Source organism: Mesoplodon bidens, assembly GCF_964165515.1.
Source record: "Mesoplodon bidens genome assembly, chromosome: 3".
NCBI classification, from domain to species: Eukaryota; Metazoa; Chordata; class Mammalia; order Artiodactyla; family Ziphiidae; genus Mesoplodon; species Mesoplodon bidens.
In genome coordinates, this window is record NC_138178.1 from 52,624,539 (window position 1) to 52,641,602 (window position 17,064).

At 41.0% G+C, this 17,064-nt stretch overlaps 1 protein-coding gene across 5 annotated transcripts in view; it reads left to right on the forward strand.

Annotated features, from left to right (window-relative positions):
• Nucleotides 1-17,064, forward strand: part of TLN2 (talin 2) — a 449,584-nt gene that overhangs the window by 417,501 nt on the left and 15,019 nt on the right. For all 5 annotated transcript variants that reach the window (XM_081228039.1, XM_081228042.1, XM_081228041.1 and 2 more), the window contains 2 exons: nt 11,341-11,446; nt 12,323-12,447. In XM_081228039.1, coding sequence (XP_081084165.1) covers nt 11,341-11,446; nt 12,323-12,447 — 231 coding nt within the window. The remainder of the gene's footprint in view (nt 1-11,340; nt 11,447-12,322; nt 12,448-17,064) is intronic.

Here is a 17,064-nt window from a genome sequence, read left to right on the forward strand (position 1 = left end):
TGGCTGAGCTCACGTCTGCTGCACGCTTCGTTAAAATCCTCCTGGAAGGTGCCAGTCCTGCCTGAGCAGAGATGCAGGGCTGCGGCAGCAGTGCCCTCCTAGCTTCCCAAATGGGGGCTCTCCCCCAGCACCCAGTTTTCCTTGTCTCTGTCTCTCATGCTTTGGTCTTCATCTTGTTCATTTGATACTGGCATCCTCCTATTACTCCTATGAAGGATCCTCACCTCGCCCCTTTCATCCAGTTCCATTTCTTGATTAAACTGTATTTTTTCCCCGCTCCTGTGTTTGTACCTGTGGCGCCAGTGTCGGTAGGTGCAGGCCCCTGCACACATTGGCTTTTCGTGAGCCGTTGAACGAGAATGTCAGTGCGTCGGGGTCCACTTGCAGCGGCGCCAGCTCCCCAAGTTGGGATGGAAAGGAGGCAGCAGCCTTCAAGGCGTAGGGTGGAGTGAAGATCTAGGGTTTCCCTCCTGCGCGCAAAGACAGCTTAGACCAGGGAGAGGAGTTCTGTCTTCATGAGGAAGGGCAGGTGCCAGCACTTGTCTTGAGAACCTTCTCCCAGGGGAGAAGGAAAAGGGAACCCTCAGAGGGTCCCCTTCTTGACCTCAAGCCACCTTTAGACCCTCTCCCAGTATCTGGGAGCCAGGTGTTGCATCCACCAAAGCACTCTCCTCCTCCGCTCCTCTCCATGCCCACCCCATGTTGGTGAGCAGAAGAAGACAAGGCCTCCCGAGGGGGGCTGTGGGTGGGTGGTTGGCCTCTTTGCCCCAAAGGAAGCTGAGGTGTCCGGGGCCTCCGTGGGAAGGCCTAGGAGCCATTCCCAGGATACACACTCAGAGACCCCAGCTTTACAGCCACTTAATTACTGTGCCAGGCATCAGCCCTAGTGATAATCAGCCGGTTCTTCTGGAACAGGAAGAAGGGCACATGCCACAGGGAGACCCCACATCACGTGTGATTTGGGAGGTTTCGTGTGGGACCAGAGGTTGGCAGGAGGGGAGCTACCACTCCCTTCTTTTCCTGGACCCAACCAGAGCCATTGCACTTTACAGCCAGGTGTGCTTCCTTGATGCATTTTCCGTTATGAGTTCTTCCTGGCATTTACTAAAGAAACAGGACTCTGAAGTCTTATGTGTTTGCAAAACGAATTTGGTTGATTGTGTGGTGGTTGATGTGTCTGTTAAAAGCCTGCCACCTGAATTTCCTTTCATCTTCCTCTACAGTTATTGTCATTGTAACTCGTAATTATGGCAATAATATAAATATCCTGTTTCTCCATAGCTGTTCTGAGATTTACGGTGTGAAAAATGCTGGTGCTAAAACGAAATCATTAATAGGAAGAAAAGCTAAATGACATGAAAACTTTTATCCAGCATCCAGAATTTGTCTCATCTTTTACAAGAAAGAGGTTTTTTCCCTCTTTATGGTGACAAGTGCTGATGGTTCATCCAAGTAGATAAGAATGAAATCGCATCAAGTATTTGTTCATATTTTTATTCTTATCTCTTTAGAGACCTACACATACTCTTTGAAGGGTATTTTCCAATAAAAATATAGGAAGGAAACATCCAGGGCATTATCATAAACATGAAAAAATACCAGTTCCTAACTGAAAATGGTAGAACCTCTGTGACAGCGTACTGTCCCCTCAGCTGCAGACATTAGCAGTTTCCTTGGGCCTGCAGCTGAAAATAAGCTCACATTTCCCATCATGAGCCCTCACTCCTTCTCCAAAGCAGACTTGAAAGAAATCTGGACTAACATGAGGCTAAACACGAGGAAGATTGTTCCACATAAGAGGACCATGAGCCATAAGACCACTTAGGACAGAGCTGGTAGAGACCTGAGAAGAAATTAGGGAAATGGAAACGCACGAATATAGAAACTAGTGTTCACTTCTGAGGGAACTTTGGCAGAATCAGAAAACGAAAGCCAAATTGACAATTTAGAGAAGACATCAGATTTATGTGGAAATTACCTTTAGGGTAGAGGGAAAGAATACTAAGATTAGCTATTTGAGGGTGGTGAATAAAAAAGCAGTTAAAGCTAGAGATTTTCACACACACACGCACACACACACACACACACACAGTATGCCCCATTCTGCCCTTCTCCTCATTCACTGGTCTTCACGCATGTCATCAGATGACCACAGTACCTCCATCCTGAAAAGAAAGTCAACCGACATTGGAACTGTAACAGGAGATCTTAGGATGGTCCTCCTGGATCATTGTAAAGCTGACGTCTCTTCTTAGCTGACCAAAGAGAATTAGTAAGATTTCTGAAAGCTGAAGAAAGGTCAGATAATTGTCCAGTTTTTACAAAAGGGGAAAGAGAAAAGTAGAAATTAAGGTTTGGAGGAAGTGTCCAGCAATTTAGAGGAATAAATTGAGGTCACTTTCAGGTAGTCCAAGGAGGTTTAGCCATCTTCTTTAGGGGCTGCTTTTCTTAAATTTGGACACATGAAAACGTGGGGGAAAGTATGCTACTTTAGTCTTGTTCAGGTCAAATATCCTAGAGCCAAGGATTCTTCACCTTTTTTGGCTGGTTTGTATATTTTAGTTTTACTTTAGAAAAAATCTTAAAACAGAAAACCATATCAACATTTGCGTGTCTACCATCTATAATTAACTAATTTTGTTAAATAATATTTTGTCTTATTTGGTTCAGATCCTTATTTTGTAAGAAGTCTCTCAATAATAATTAATTCTGTATCCTTTACCAATAGCATCCTCCTTTTTTCTCTGTCTAGGCAGAAATAACTATCATGATTTCAGCTTTCTTAACCTTTCGTGGATCTTGGGCCCCCTTGAGCTAGCTAAAAGCCCATTTCCTGCCTCACCCCACCCTCATCAGAGAAACATCAGCACATAAACAAAAATGTCCCTTAAACTGTTAAGAGCGTTCCCAGACCCCTAGCTGGATACTTTGGGAATTTAGAAACTCCAAATTGAGAACCCCTCCTTGGGGATTTTTTTTTTTTTTTTTTTTGAGAATCCAGTTATCAGTCTACAAACAATGGGATCTAATTTAGGCAGAACCCCATCCTTGCTGCCCTGGGAGCTGCTTTATGAAGCTTTAGACGTGCCCATTTGAGCAATGCTGGCCTTCTGCATTTGCTGTTGGCTGGTTTGTTATGGAGGATTTCTATTGCAGGATGCGAGGCAGCCACTTGGCCTCTGCAGTAACCACAGATCAATATTGCTGCTTACCCACAATATGAGGTCTTTGACAGGGTTAAAATTACCGTCGCTTCCACTAGCAGCACTTTAATTTCATTCTATCTGTTGCCTGCTATGAGAAATCATGTTGACTTAATTGCAGGATAAAAATAGAACTCCTTTGCTCCTGCCTTATTTAAATAGGGTGCTTTGCCATAGGGCCGTTCCCTTTCTTAGAGCCAGAGTGTATACAGAAGTGGTTTTCTCCCTCCATCAAGGCTCATGCAGCTCAATATCAAAAAAACAAACAACCCAATCCAAAAATGGGCAGAAGACCTAAATAGACACTTCTCCAAAGAATATATACAGATTGCCAACACATGAAAGAATGCTCAACATCATTAATCATTAGAGAAATGTAAATCAAAACTACAATGAGGTATCACCTCACACCAGTCAGAATGGCCATCATCAAAAAATCTACAAACAATAAATGCTGGAGAGGGTGTGGAGAAAAGGGAACCCTCTTGCACTGTTGGTGGGAATGTAAATTGATACAGCCACTATGGAGAACAGTATGGAGGTTCCTTAAAAAACTAAACATAGAACTACCATACGACCCAGCGATCCCACTACTGGGTATATACCCTGAGAAAACCATAATTCAAAGAGAGTCATGTACCACAATGTTCACTGCAGCTCTATTTACAATAGCCAGGACATGGAAGCAACCTAGGTGTCCATGGACAGATGAATGGATAAAGAAGAAGTGGCACATATATACAATGGAATATTACTCAGCCATAAAAAGAAACGAAATTGAGTTATTTGTAGTGAGGTGGATGGACCTAGAGTCTGTCATACAGAGTGAAGTAAGTCAGAAAGAGAAAAACAAATACCATATGCTAACACATATATATGGAATCTAAAAAAAAAAAAATGGTTCTGAAGAACCTAGGGGCAGGACAGGAATAAAGACGCAGATGTAGAGAATGGACTTGAGGACACGGAGAGGGGGAAGGGTAAGCTGGGACAAAGTGAGAGACTGGCATGGACTTATATATACTACCAAATGTAAAATAGATAGCTAGTGGGAAGCAGCCACATAACACAGGGATATCAGCTCAGTGCTTTGTGGCCACCAAGAGGGGTGGGATAGGGAGGGTGGGAGGGAGATGCAAGAGGGAGGGGATATGGGGATATATGTATACATACAGTTGATTCACTTTGTTATACAGCAGAAACTAACACACCATTGTAATGCAATTATACTCCAATAAAGATGTTAAATAATTAAATTAAATTAAAAAAAATAAAGACAGAAGTCTTTTCACCACTCCACTTTGATGATTTCAGTGAATCTCCCTACCACACCCTTAACTTTTGTTTCAGCTTTATTGAGGCATAACTAACATACAATGAACACATATTTGAAGTGTACGATTTGAGTAGTGATATCTGAATACATCTGTGAAACCATCACCACAATCAAAACGATGAATGTATCCGTTATTCTTCAAAATTTCCAAACAAGCGCTAGTCTGCTTTTTGTTATTACAGATTTGTTTGCATTTTCCAGACTTTTATATAAAAGCAGTCATCAGGCGTGCACTCTCCTTTGTCTGGCTTTTTTCACTCAACATCAGTATTTTCAATTCCATCCACATTGTTATGTGTACCAATAATTTGTCCCCTTTTATTGTTAAGTAGTATTCCATCATATGGATATGTCATAATTGTTCATCAGAACACCTGTTGATGGATATTTGGGTTGTTTCCAGGTTTGATTATTATAAATAAATCTGCTAAGAACATCCTATATAGAAGTTTTTCTGCCTATATGATTTCATTTCTCTTGGATAAGTACCTAGAAGTAGAATATTTATATCATAGGGTGGGTATATTTTTAACTTCTTAGGAAACTACTAAATTCTTTTTTAAAGTGATTATTTCCACCAGCAGTATATGAGAGTTCCAATTTCTCCATGTCCTTGTTAGCACTTAGAATGGTCGGTGTTTTTAATTTTAGCCATTCTAGTGGGTATGTGGTGGTATCTTAATTTCCACCAGGGGTTAGAAGGCATTTTATGACCAATTTGTCCACGACACTAGGAATACTCATTCCCAGGTCAGGCGAGGGTTTCATTGATAGGCCACTCAAAGTGCTAATACTGGACCAGACCCTGTTAATAATAACCAAAAGCGTCTGGACCATCTGTCTTACTAGTCTGTTATGGTCCAGGAAATGGTTGCTTCTTCCCATTTCTAGAGTTATGCATTGATCTTACGGAGCTATATATTTGGTCAACCATTTCAAGTCACCTAATCATCATCAATTTTATCTGAGGCTCAGTCACACATTTGGTAATGCAAGAAACAATAATCTTGTAAAATAGGCAGAATACAAGTAATATAGTTGGTAACATTAATAAGGTCATAAGTAAGTATTTAAGCTGAGAACTTCCACTAGGTGCGGCCCAGTATAGTATCTGCCCAGATCATGTAAACAGTCTATTCTGCACCAATCGCTGTCTTTAAGGAAATCATATATTGATATTGTACGAAAAGTTCACCAAAGATTTCTACGTGTAAAGGTGAGTGGTGGGTCATCGCGACCCCTTGCGGGATTGAGAAAGGAATGTTATCTTCTAAGGAGTTACGTGGCTGGTGTCAGAAGAAGAAAAATTGTTCTTCAAGATTGAGCAGGGGGGCTTCCCTGGTGGCGCAGTGGTTGGGGGTCCGCCTGCCGATGCGGGGGGTGCGGGTTCGTGCCCCGGTCCGGGAGGATCCCACGTGCCGCGGGGCAGCTGGGCCCGTGGGCCATGGCTGCTGGGCCTGCGCATCCGGAGCCTGTGCTCCGCGGCGGGAGGGGCCAGAGCGGTGAGAGGCCCACGTAACGCAAAAAAAAAAAAAAAAAAAAAGATTGAGCAGGTATTTCTGCTATTGGGGAGGTCTTTTAACACGTAATGCAGATGCACAAGGCACACTAGAGGGGAGGGAGGAGGCCAAAGGGCAGAGAAAAAGTTTTATGTTTAAATTGTTCTTGTCTTGCCTTAAAATGTGCATTTTTATTTCATCAGTCAGATTTATTTTCTGCAGATAGTTTCTCTTAGGGTGTCACCTGTATTTTCATTTTCATAACAGTGTCTGGCGGGGGGAGACAAATGTATATTAAAAAAGAAAGAAAATGACAGCAAGGCAGGGAGTTGAGAAAACAAAAAAGTGCAGATAGAACTAGGATAAAAATGAAAGTAAAATGAACATATGTCTTACATATAAAATATTAAACATTTAGGGTGAACTGGATGTTTGCAAAGGTTATCAAATTATTTTCAGGATTATACCCCAGTGTGGGGAAGAAAATAATCTTCCCTCTACTCTTCTGAGTTCTTTCCGGAGACCTCATGTAATAAGACAGATTAACAAGAGAACAACAAAAGTTTATTCACATGGTGTACCTCATGGATAAATGGAAGATACCCAGGGGAAAAATGGGCAATTCCCAAGGTAGCCTAAGCCACCCACTTAAATACCACTTTCAGGCAAAGGAAAGAAAAGGTGTATGTGGTGGGAGGAGGCTGGTTACAGGAGGTGGCCAGGAAAAGCAGGGTTAACTAGGGTAAGGTTGTTAGCAGGTTTTAGAGCCTTCATCATCGATAAGATTCTCTTGTGATTTTCACTCAGCCTTCTCTTACTGGTACAGAGGGGGAGACACCCTTACAAATGGAGATTTCTTTTATAAATGTGAATGACCCTTTCAAAAGAGTAACTTCCCTGTTTTCAGAGCATCCCCCGTGTCTGATTTTTCTCAAAATAATCAACTCAAAGCAATCTGTATGCCAAAGAGGCATATTTTGGGGTGACATACTTTGCTACCCTTCACCAGCTTCCTTATCTTTCACTTGCCTGCCTGATTGATTCTCTTCTTGTTAACAACCTTATTGAGATATAATTGGCATATGGCAAAATTTACCCAGTTAAGGCATACAGTTTCTTGGTTTTCACTATATTTAGAGTTGTACACCTATCACCATAATAATAATTTTAGAACATTTTTGTCAACCCAAAAAGAAACCTCATGCCCTTTAGCAGTCATTCCTCATTCCCTTCATCCCCACTCCTAGCCCAAGGCGAACGCTAATCTTTTTCTAGTCTCTGTAGGTTGCCGATTCTGGACATTTCATGTAAACAGAATCATATAGCATGTGATCTTTTGTAATTGGCTTCTTTCATTACTTAGCATAATGTTTTTAAAGTTCTAAGACATAAACTTTCAAATTCCTGCTTTTTTAAAAATTAATTTTTATTGGAGTACAGTTCTTTTACAATGTTGTGTTAGTTTCTACTGTACAGCAAAGTGAATTAGCTCTACATATACATATATCCCCTCTTTTTTTGATTTCCTTCCCATTTAGGTCACCACAGAGCACTGAGTTCCCTGTGCTATACAGTAGGTTCTCATTAGTTATCTATTTTATACATGGTATCAATAGTGTGTATATGTCAATCCCAGTCTCCCAGTTTATCCCACCCCCCTTCCTCCCTTGGTATCCATACATTTGTTCTCTACATCTGTGTGTCTATTTCTGCTTTGCAAATAAGATCATCTATACCATTTTTCTAGATTCCACATATATGCGTTAATATACGATATTTGTTTTTCTCTTTCTGACTTCACTGTATGAAAGTCTCTAGGTCCATCCACGTCTCTATAAATGATGCAATTTCATTCCTTTCTGTGGCTGAGTAATATTCCATTGTATATGTGTACCACATCTTCTTTATTCATTCCTCTGTTGATGGGCATTTAGGTTGCTTCCATGTCCTAGCTATTGTAAATAGTGCTGCAATGAACATTGGGGTGCATGTGTCTTTTTGAATTATGGTTTTCTCTGGATATATGCCAAGTAGTGGGATTGCTGGCTTTTTAAAGTTTTAAAGCATAATATATGTGTTTTGTCCCCTATTTAAGAAGCTAAGATCACAAAGGTTATTCTCCTGTATTTTCTTCTACACAGTTTTAATTCTTACATTCAGGTTTATACTCCATTTCTAGTTCATCTATGCATATGGTGAGGAAAGGGTCAGATTTATTTTCTTACCTATGGCTATCCAATTGTTCCAGCATCATTTGTTGAAAAAATTGTCCTCATTGAATTAAAGGTGCTTTAGCACCTTTAATGAAAATCAGTTGACTATATGTGTGAATCTAGTTCTGGACTCTTTTCTGCCCCACTGATCTGTAGGTCTGTGTACCAATATCATGTTGTCTTGATCACTACTATAACTTTATAATGAGTCTTGAGATCAGGTATTCTAAAACTTACAGCTTTGTTCTTTTCAAAATGGTTTAGCTATTCTAGGTCCTTTGTATTTTATATACATTTTAGAATCATCTTGTCAATATCTTAAAAAAAAGCTTATTGGGATTTTGACTGGGATCGTGGGGAGATTTGGGAATAATTGGTCTTAATAGTCTTCTAATCCAAGAATATGGTATATCTCTCCATTTATTTAGGTCTTCTTTAATATTTTCAACAACATTTGTAGTTTTTAGCATACACATCTTGCACATCTGTTGTCAAATTTAACAGTATTTAACCTAACAGGTATTTCATGAATTTTTATGCTACTATAAATGGTATTGCTTTTTTCAAAATTTTCAACTTTTTACTGCTTATAGAAATATAATTGATGTTTGTATGTTGACCTTATATCCTGTGACCTTGCTTAACTCATTTATTCTAGCTTTTTTTCCCTTTTTTTTTTTTTTAAAACAAATGCCTTAGAAATTTCTACATAGGCATTCATGTTATTTATGAACAAAGACAATTTTACTTCTCCCTTTCCATCTGTGTGCCATTTATTTCTTTTTCTTGCCTTGCTGCACTGGCCAGGAATACTAGTACAATACTGATGGAAGTGTGAGGACGAATATCCTTACCTTATTCTTGGTCTTAGGGGAAAACATGCAGTCTTGCACCATTTACTATGAGTCTCCCCATCATATCTTTAACTCCTTGCTTATTCACGTTGTGTTGACTACTGTAGAAAAAGCAAATAGCAAAGCCTGTGGACTACTTTGCTCTTTAGTCCCTGAGCTGTAGCCATTATTCACCTAGTGGCCTTACAACATGTATTGTTTCAGACAAATACAGTACAAGCCTTTTACAATTAAGCAGTGGCAAATGCCCATTTGATTTAGAGCAATGGTTTACAACTTTGGCTGCAAGTGAGAACCACCTGGAGAACTTTTAGAAATTCTGGTGCCCAGGCCGTATATCAGACCAATTCCATCAGTAGTCCTGATGGAAATGTATACTATATTAAATTATGTATTAATTTATACAATCTTACCACAGCTCTATAATGAAAGGACTGTTTGTTGTGCTCATTTAATAGATAAGTAAACTGAGGCTTAGAGAGAAGATAAGTAACTGGACCACAGTTACTGAGGTACATTGACTCTAGAACCTACCCTTAATTCAGTTGCCTGCCAACTGGCTGTGTTAAAAAAGTAAAAGGCATCTAACCCCTCCCCTCCACCTCTCCATGGTTCTGGTGATCTTCTGGAACTAGTCTAGGATGCCATCATATTAGGACTTGTCTTCAGTAGTGTGTTGGTCTGTTATTCATTCATTCATTTGTTCACTCATTCAGTGGTTTGTACTGAGTTAATATCTGCATGGTGCTATGTGTAGATAGGTCCTAGGGTGAGGGAATGAGAATAACAGAGCAGCTGAACTCAGAACAGTAGCAAATATAAAATTTAGAAGATTGCAAGAAGAAGGAGGGTAAGGAATAGATGCCTGGGAAGTGGTTGCTCAAGAATCTTTGACTAATCAGTTCAAGTGTGTAACATAATGTCTTCTATGCACTGGTGTGTCTGGGGCTGGTCAATGTGTAACCCCATTAACTCCCCCAACCCCAGATTTTTTTTTACCAAGCTTCTTTTAAAGTTCTCTTATAGATTTGGGGTCCAAAATACATCTTTTCCAGACTCGTGAGAAAGAGTACGATACCTGGTCAGGTGAAAAGGGTATGGGATACCAAGAAGGGAATTAACATTTAATGAATGCCTACTGTGTTCCAGGCATTGTGCAAGATACTTCTCGTGGGTTACTCCATTTGATGTTTATGCCACTCCTGAGGAGTAGGCATTATCCCAGTTTTACATATGAGAAAACAGGTTCTGAGAGGTTCAGTAATCTGCCCATTGTTCACAAACCAGGAGCAGGTGAAGCTAGGTTTGAAACACAGGTTTGTCCAATACCAAAGCCCAGGCTTTGTCTGCTGCTTAGAATTGTCCATAGAGAGACAGCAGTGGTGCTTTCCTCCTGAATGTCTTAGCGTTTCTAAATCTCAAGATGACCCCTCTGAAGCATGGGGAAGAGATGCAGGAAAGAATATTGAAAGAAGAATTTCAAGATTAGGGAGGAACAAGGTGGTGTAAGTCAGATGTAAATCCACGGTGGAAGATGGTAGGGAGCTCTCATCCATTTCATAATTCCATTCTTGAATGAATTTGAGAAGAAATCAGCTGAGGATGTCCTTTAAATTGGATTAGGGGTAGATTTTTAGTATCTTTTTTAACACCAGAAAAAAAGCAAAGAACAAACTTAAAACCCCTTTAAACTAGGTTTAAAAGAAGGAAAGTCCGTAGGACTTCTCCCAGGAGAGCTTGCAGTCAAAACCCTGGAAATGGATTGTCCTTTCAGGAACAGCCCTTCTCAGAGAGATTTTTGTCTCCAAGACCCCACCTGAGTCACACTTTTCTTCTGACCCCATATTTGCTTTGTCACAAACACCAGCTGACCTGCAGCCTTGGGCATTCATGTTCACTCAGAACATTCTTACATTTTGGGTAATTTCCGTGTGCGTATGTTTGTTTTAGGTACAAACAAAAGGACAGGTAAGAACTTCATCTCCCTTGTGATCTTAGGGAAGTATGTCAGAAAGACCTTAGGAAAACTCCTGGTTCCCAACTTTTCATTTCTCATGTGAGGAAACTGAGGGCCAGTGAGTGTTACATGTTTTCCCCTAAATTTCTAAAGTCACTTGGTGACAGAGTTGCAACTGCAAACCAGGATGTCTAGCTCTGTTTCCACCAGCAAGAGTGGGCTTCCTGTCACAATAGCTACCATCTTCCTTATGCGTTTGATTTGTTCTTCACCCATAGGTTCTTCAGAAACCAACCCCAGAACTCAAGCACCAGCTGGCTGCTTTCTCCAAGCGTGTGGCCGGTGCTGTGACCGAGCTCATCCAGGCAGCGGAGGCCATGAAAGGTAGGCTGGATTCTCTCGTGTCGTCCTGTGGGGCAGTCTAGACAGCAAACTGAGCAGAGAGGATGGGCAGCCTACACAGGCCCTCTCTTGGCAAATGAAGTCAAAAGGAATACAGTGAGGAACTTTGTTTAAGAAGTAAATGGGAGTAGAGTTAGACTTAAAAAGTAATTTTCTCCTGAAACAAGTCTTTTCTCCAGTCTTTGTATTAAGTGCTTCAACTTAAATGTCACGATCCATCTAGAACCGCTCACTTCTCTTTTAAGGGTCTTGCCATACATTTTTATCTGCATTTTCCTTCATCAGAGTATTTATTCTCATTTAAATAATACACTTGATGTTTAGAAACGGTGCTATCTGGGTAGTATATTGTTTGCACACCCCTTCGTGGTTATGAAGAAGCAATCAACTCACCCGGGAGGGGTTTTCTTACCAATTTCCCTTTGTTGCATTTGAGGGGAATGGCTATTCCTCCTGAGTTCCCAGGAGAAAAGAATGACAAATCTCTGTGCTCAGCATAGTCTCAAGTCTCCTGAGGATGCTTACTTGCATTCATGAACTTTAAGTTACAAGTCAGAGTAAAACTCAAGCAGGCCTTGGTCAATGAGATCTCGATTTTTGAAACTATCATTGATGACTGATCCTGTGGTAGGGCTGTCTATACAGCTGATTGAGAAAATCAGGATCAGACAAGCACTCCCCACCCCGACCCCTGCACCCAGCTGATGTTAGTGACAGCTGGAGAAAAGATCCCTTAGGACAACGCAGCTAGTCAGCTTATGGAGCATCCCTGCATGCAAATCCTGATATTGTTTGTAATTAAGTCACTGCCCTGAGGTCTGCAGCTACCAAGAATGACCTTCTTTGGACTGCTTTTAGGAACAGAGTGGGTGGATCCAGAAGACCCAACCGTCATTGCAGAAACAGAATTACTGGGGGCTGCAGCATCCATTGAGGCTGCTGCTAAGAAGTTAGAGCAGCTGAAGCCAAGAGCAAAACCAAAAGTGAGTGTCCACGTGTGGCTGCTTGTCTGATGTCATAGGTCTTCCGGTGGATGGCTGTGAAATGGAGCCAGATGGGCTGCAGGGAGCTCAGTCTCCTTCCCTGTGGTTGGACTAGCAAGCTGAAAACCTGTTCTACCTGCCCAGCACCTTTTTACAGGGTATGGAAAAAAACCCAAGGGTGGGTCTTTCAGGCTAACCATCCCAAGAAATACCTTTGGGTATCCAGAGGAAGAATTCCGGCATTTACAATCTTGACTTCGTTCCATTATTACATAAAGCAGGTGTTGGATGTTTTCCATAGATTACATAAAGCAGGTGTTGGATGTTTTCCATAGAAAGTCCCCGTTGCTGAATGTGAGATTGTCACCCTCTAATTTTCTGGTTTCCATAATGCTTTTCACCAGAAATAGCAATGCTGGGTCTCTCCTTTTCTTAAAATCAACAGAGAGTAGTGTGAACCTCAAAAGTGGACTTGGTAACAGATTTTTTCAGTATATGCTGGAGACTGTGGTTGGCTGGTGTGTTTTCTCCATCTATGTTTTTCATCTAGTTAAATGTTGAGAACTTAGTTACTAAGATCATAAGTATGTGTTAAGAGGAAGTCATTTAAAAGAAAGAGATACTTTAAGTAAGGACAGTAGAGAGGACAATTATTACAAAAAAGAATGGTGCCCTGGTGCTGTCCAGGAGGCAAAGCCCAACCCTGTAAAGAAGCCACAGTCCCCCTGCCTCCATGGCTGTCTTCAGTGGGAAGATGGTAGAACCAGAGGAGGCCTCTTTATCTTTCTATTCAAGCAAGTCCCTACTGGTTCCTGTAACCTCACCTCCCTTCCAAGGATCCAGATACCTTAGGAATTAAAATCTGGCTCTTCTCTTCAAAAACAAAAAAGTTGGATCTCCCAGTTTAGGTGCCTAAAATTCTACCTTTAAAAAAAAAAAAAAAAAAAACCTGCGGATGGAGTTTGAGTACTGGAATATACCAAAGCACTCAAAAGCAGTTCCCAGGCTGATGCTGTATGTAAAATAGACATGGACATATAGTGAATCTGTTAGACTTGCAGACATTCTCAAAACCATGGAATTCTTAGAGCCAGTCTCCTAATTGTCACTCTAGATTTGATAAAGGCATTTTTAGAATTTCTCATCAAGATGTAATTTAAGATTTTTGGCCTCTGGTTTTTGAGTTTGCCAGGGTCCTCTTTACTGGCCTTAACCTGAGGGTCTTAGATGGTCTAAGTTTGTCCAAGTTTTTCTCAACAAACTTCGGAGCTAAGTGTAGGTGTAAGGGCAACTCCATTTTCTGGACTTGGCTTTATTTCTGCTTTATAAAAATAAGTTAATCATGAGTAGAAAATGTACTTTCAGCTAAGAAGCAGCAGCCATTGACGGAGATTTAGAGGCCTTAAACTTAATTTGTTTTTCCTTTTCCTTATCTGATTCACCACATACTTTCCTCTCTCGGGAAAGCTTCTGTCTGCTAGTTCTGGAGCCATGTCAGTTGATGCTCTTCCTCCTGGAGAAGTAGCTTGGCGCTAATTCACATTGACCCTTCACCATATGCTAAGAGCTGCAGTCCCAATCCCTTTCCCATTGTCTTTTGCAGGGCCCTTCTGAGCTCTTGTGTATCCCTGAATTCTGGCTTCCCCCTGTCCAGCTATTGATTTATCTCATGATTCTTGATCTGTAAAACAGTCATTAGAGTTCCTATTCCATAGGATTGTTGATATAATAATTAAATGAGATAATCTAGGAACACAGTACCTGACATACCATAGACGTAGTAAGCAGTCAGCATATCACCATCATTGAAAATATGATTCTAGGACTTTTATCTACTACCTCCTAGGAGGATGCCTGAAATAAAAATTATTCCATAGATCCATGAGCTGATGGCCTTAGGAAAAAGAGGAAAAAAAGAAAAAAAAAAGGCTAAAAGCACATGTTGATTGAGTGCCAAGCATGTGCTAGGCAATCTTCTAGGTGCTTTACATAGATTAACTCATCTGGTCCTTACAGCAAGTCCACGAGGCAGCATTGTTGGCGTCCCTGCTCTAGGGATGCAGAATCAGAGGTAAATTACTTGCCAGAGTCAGATGGCCTTGACCGAGCTGGAAGCAGCATTGTGTGGGCTCTGGAGGTGGCAGTTTCAGGCCATACCAGTCCTCTGGGCCTACCCAGTGTCAGAAATTCCGGTGCAGTCCCATGGGGGAGGTTTCTGGTTTACCTGTGCCACTTGAGCCATTAATCACACCTCTGGAAATCTGTCCTGAGGAGGAAATCCAGAGGGGAAGAAAGTTCTGTGTGCGTGAGACGGTGGTTCCTTTCATCCTTGTTCACAGTAGCAAGAATTTGGGTGTGACCTGAGTGTCTGCTTGAAGGAAAAGTATGTAGCTACTCAAAATAATGGTTGATAGGACTGTGTAGCATGAAGAAGATGCTCCTGGCATAATATTAAGTGAAAACTAAAACAGGATGTGGAATCATGTCCTCAGTATAATCACAGCTCTGTTAAACACTTGTGAATGAAGGAGACAGGTCGGGGACGTACAAGAATGATGGTGGGATTGGAGTGATGGGAGGGTCTATGTTTTAAAATTTTGTAAGACAATGTTTTAAAAATAACAGCACTTAAAAAGTTTGTGATGACTGCCACACTGAGCCAGTGGGCATTCCCTACACTGCCCTAGGATCATCTAGCGTTTCTGTTTATAGTGTGGTGTGGCTTTTTACAGAAAACCAAGGTCACAGTTGACATAACCGTTGATTTGAGTCCCTTCCTTGGAGGTACCTACTCTAGGTCACTCCCATCTTCCTATTAGGGAGGGTACTTGGTCCTTCTAGAGCCTTTAGAATGATCTCTGAAGTCTTACTCTACCCAGTGACCAGAGGCTCCCACCACATGGCTTATGTTATCCATAAAACTGTTTTGAAGAAATCATCAACCTAAACCACAGTTTTTGTGCCTGTCTGGGAGTGCCATCTGCTCTGTAGTAATATCGACGTGAAAAAAAAAAATCTTTCTTGACTTCAAGAAGGAATTTTTCCCCAGTTTAAGAAAAGAAAAAATCACAATCTAACATCAAAAGTCAACCAGTCTTTTGAGATTAACCAGTTCTTCCCATCCCCTTCCAAAACTAAACTCAATCAATTAATCACAAATCCTCAGGATTCTGTAAGTAAGCAATTGCTGTTTCACCTCTACCCCTGTTACTCACATGCAAACCTGCAGGCACCCACTATCGGGTGAATATGCTTTGCTTCCATATCTGGGAAGCATTTGCACTGCTTTGAGGGAGTTTGGGAGATGGGCTATGTTTTTGTTTAAATTGTTTTGCTCACCACATTCTCAGGTTGCCTATTTTAATAATAGAATGGTCTGGGGTTTATTGAAGATGGTTCCTGGTATATTGCCACCTCAGGCCCTTAAAACGTAAGCACCTCTTTTTACCTGGAATTGCCCAGACACAAATAACAAATTGGCATCGCTGAATTCACCGTTTGCTTGGGAAGATGGTGTAAAGGCAAAATGAGAATGTCGGTGAGCCCTGGTGCATGTGCCTATGATACTAATGATGGCGCCGTTTCCACACCTGCAGACACACTGTGCTCCACAGACAGGTAACAGAGGTGCCCCAATGGCGTCCCCACCAACTCCCCCCCGCCCCCTCGCGGCTGCAGCCTTCCATGCTGTGCCCATTCTCAGCTAAGTCAGACCTGGATGCCTTTCTGCAGGCCTCTGTGTGATATGTTTGATATATTAGGTTGTTATTTAATCCAACTATATATCAAACATATTCCTACAGTGTCTTGCCCTATCTCCGGGGGTTCCTAATATAGCTTAGAAGGCAACAGGAAAGAATATGTTAGAATCACAAGTAGATTTAGAAGACAGAGTGCTCATTACATTTCATTATGTTATATCCCATTTCTTCTTGTAGCATTTAAAACCTGTATCCGTACTGCTAGATTATTTTGTTTATTATAGAAACAAATCATAATTATTGATGTTTCATAAGAGCTTGAGATATTATGTATAGTTTAGTTTTGTGAGTGATGAGTCCTTAAAGGATGTGCTCGGTGGGGGAAAAAAAAACCCATGTTTGTGATACGGGGCAGGATTATAACCTCCAAACACATCTGGATTTATATTTCATTTTAGTTCAGTTTTATCCTGATCTTCAAATTAGAAATTAGTAATTTTCCTGGTCAAGCTTTCAGCAAAAAGTCAAGAACAAATCAACTGTGTAATGTTCCTTTACACCCATAGTAACAAAATGTATAAACCAGATCAGCCAAACCAAATGTATGGATGGTGAGTCACTGGGCTTTATATAAACTTTGGAGGGACTAAGTATATCTAATAAAGATAACATAGTGTGGATTATACTCTGTCTGTTGAGTTTCCTGTTATAGGTTAACTTGTCAGTAGAGGTTGATAATATTTAGAATATGCCGACAATCAGAAAGTAATTCCACAGCCTAATTGGGTGCAACAGGAAGTTCAGGATTATGAAACATTTTTTTTCTGGCATGTAACAGACTTCTTTAGTTGGCTTTGACCTCCTCCTCCTGGAAGAGCCATGTGAGCACAATCAGTTCTCTTTTCAGGAAGCAGTG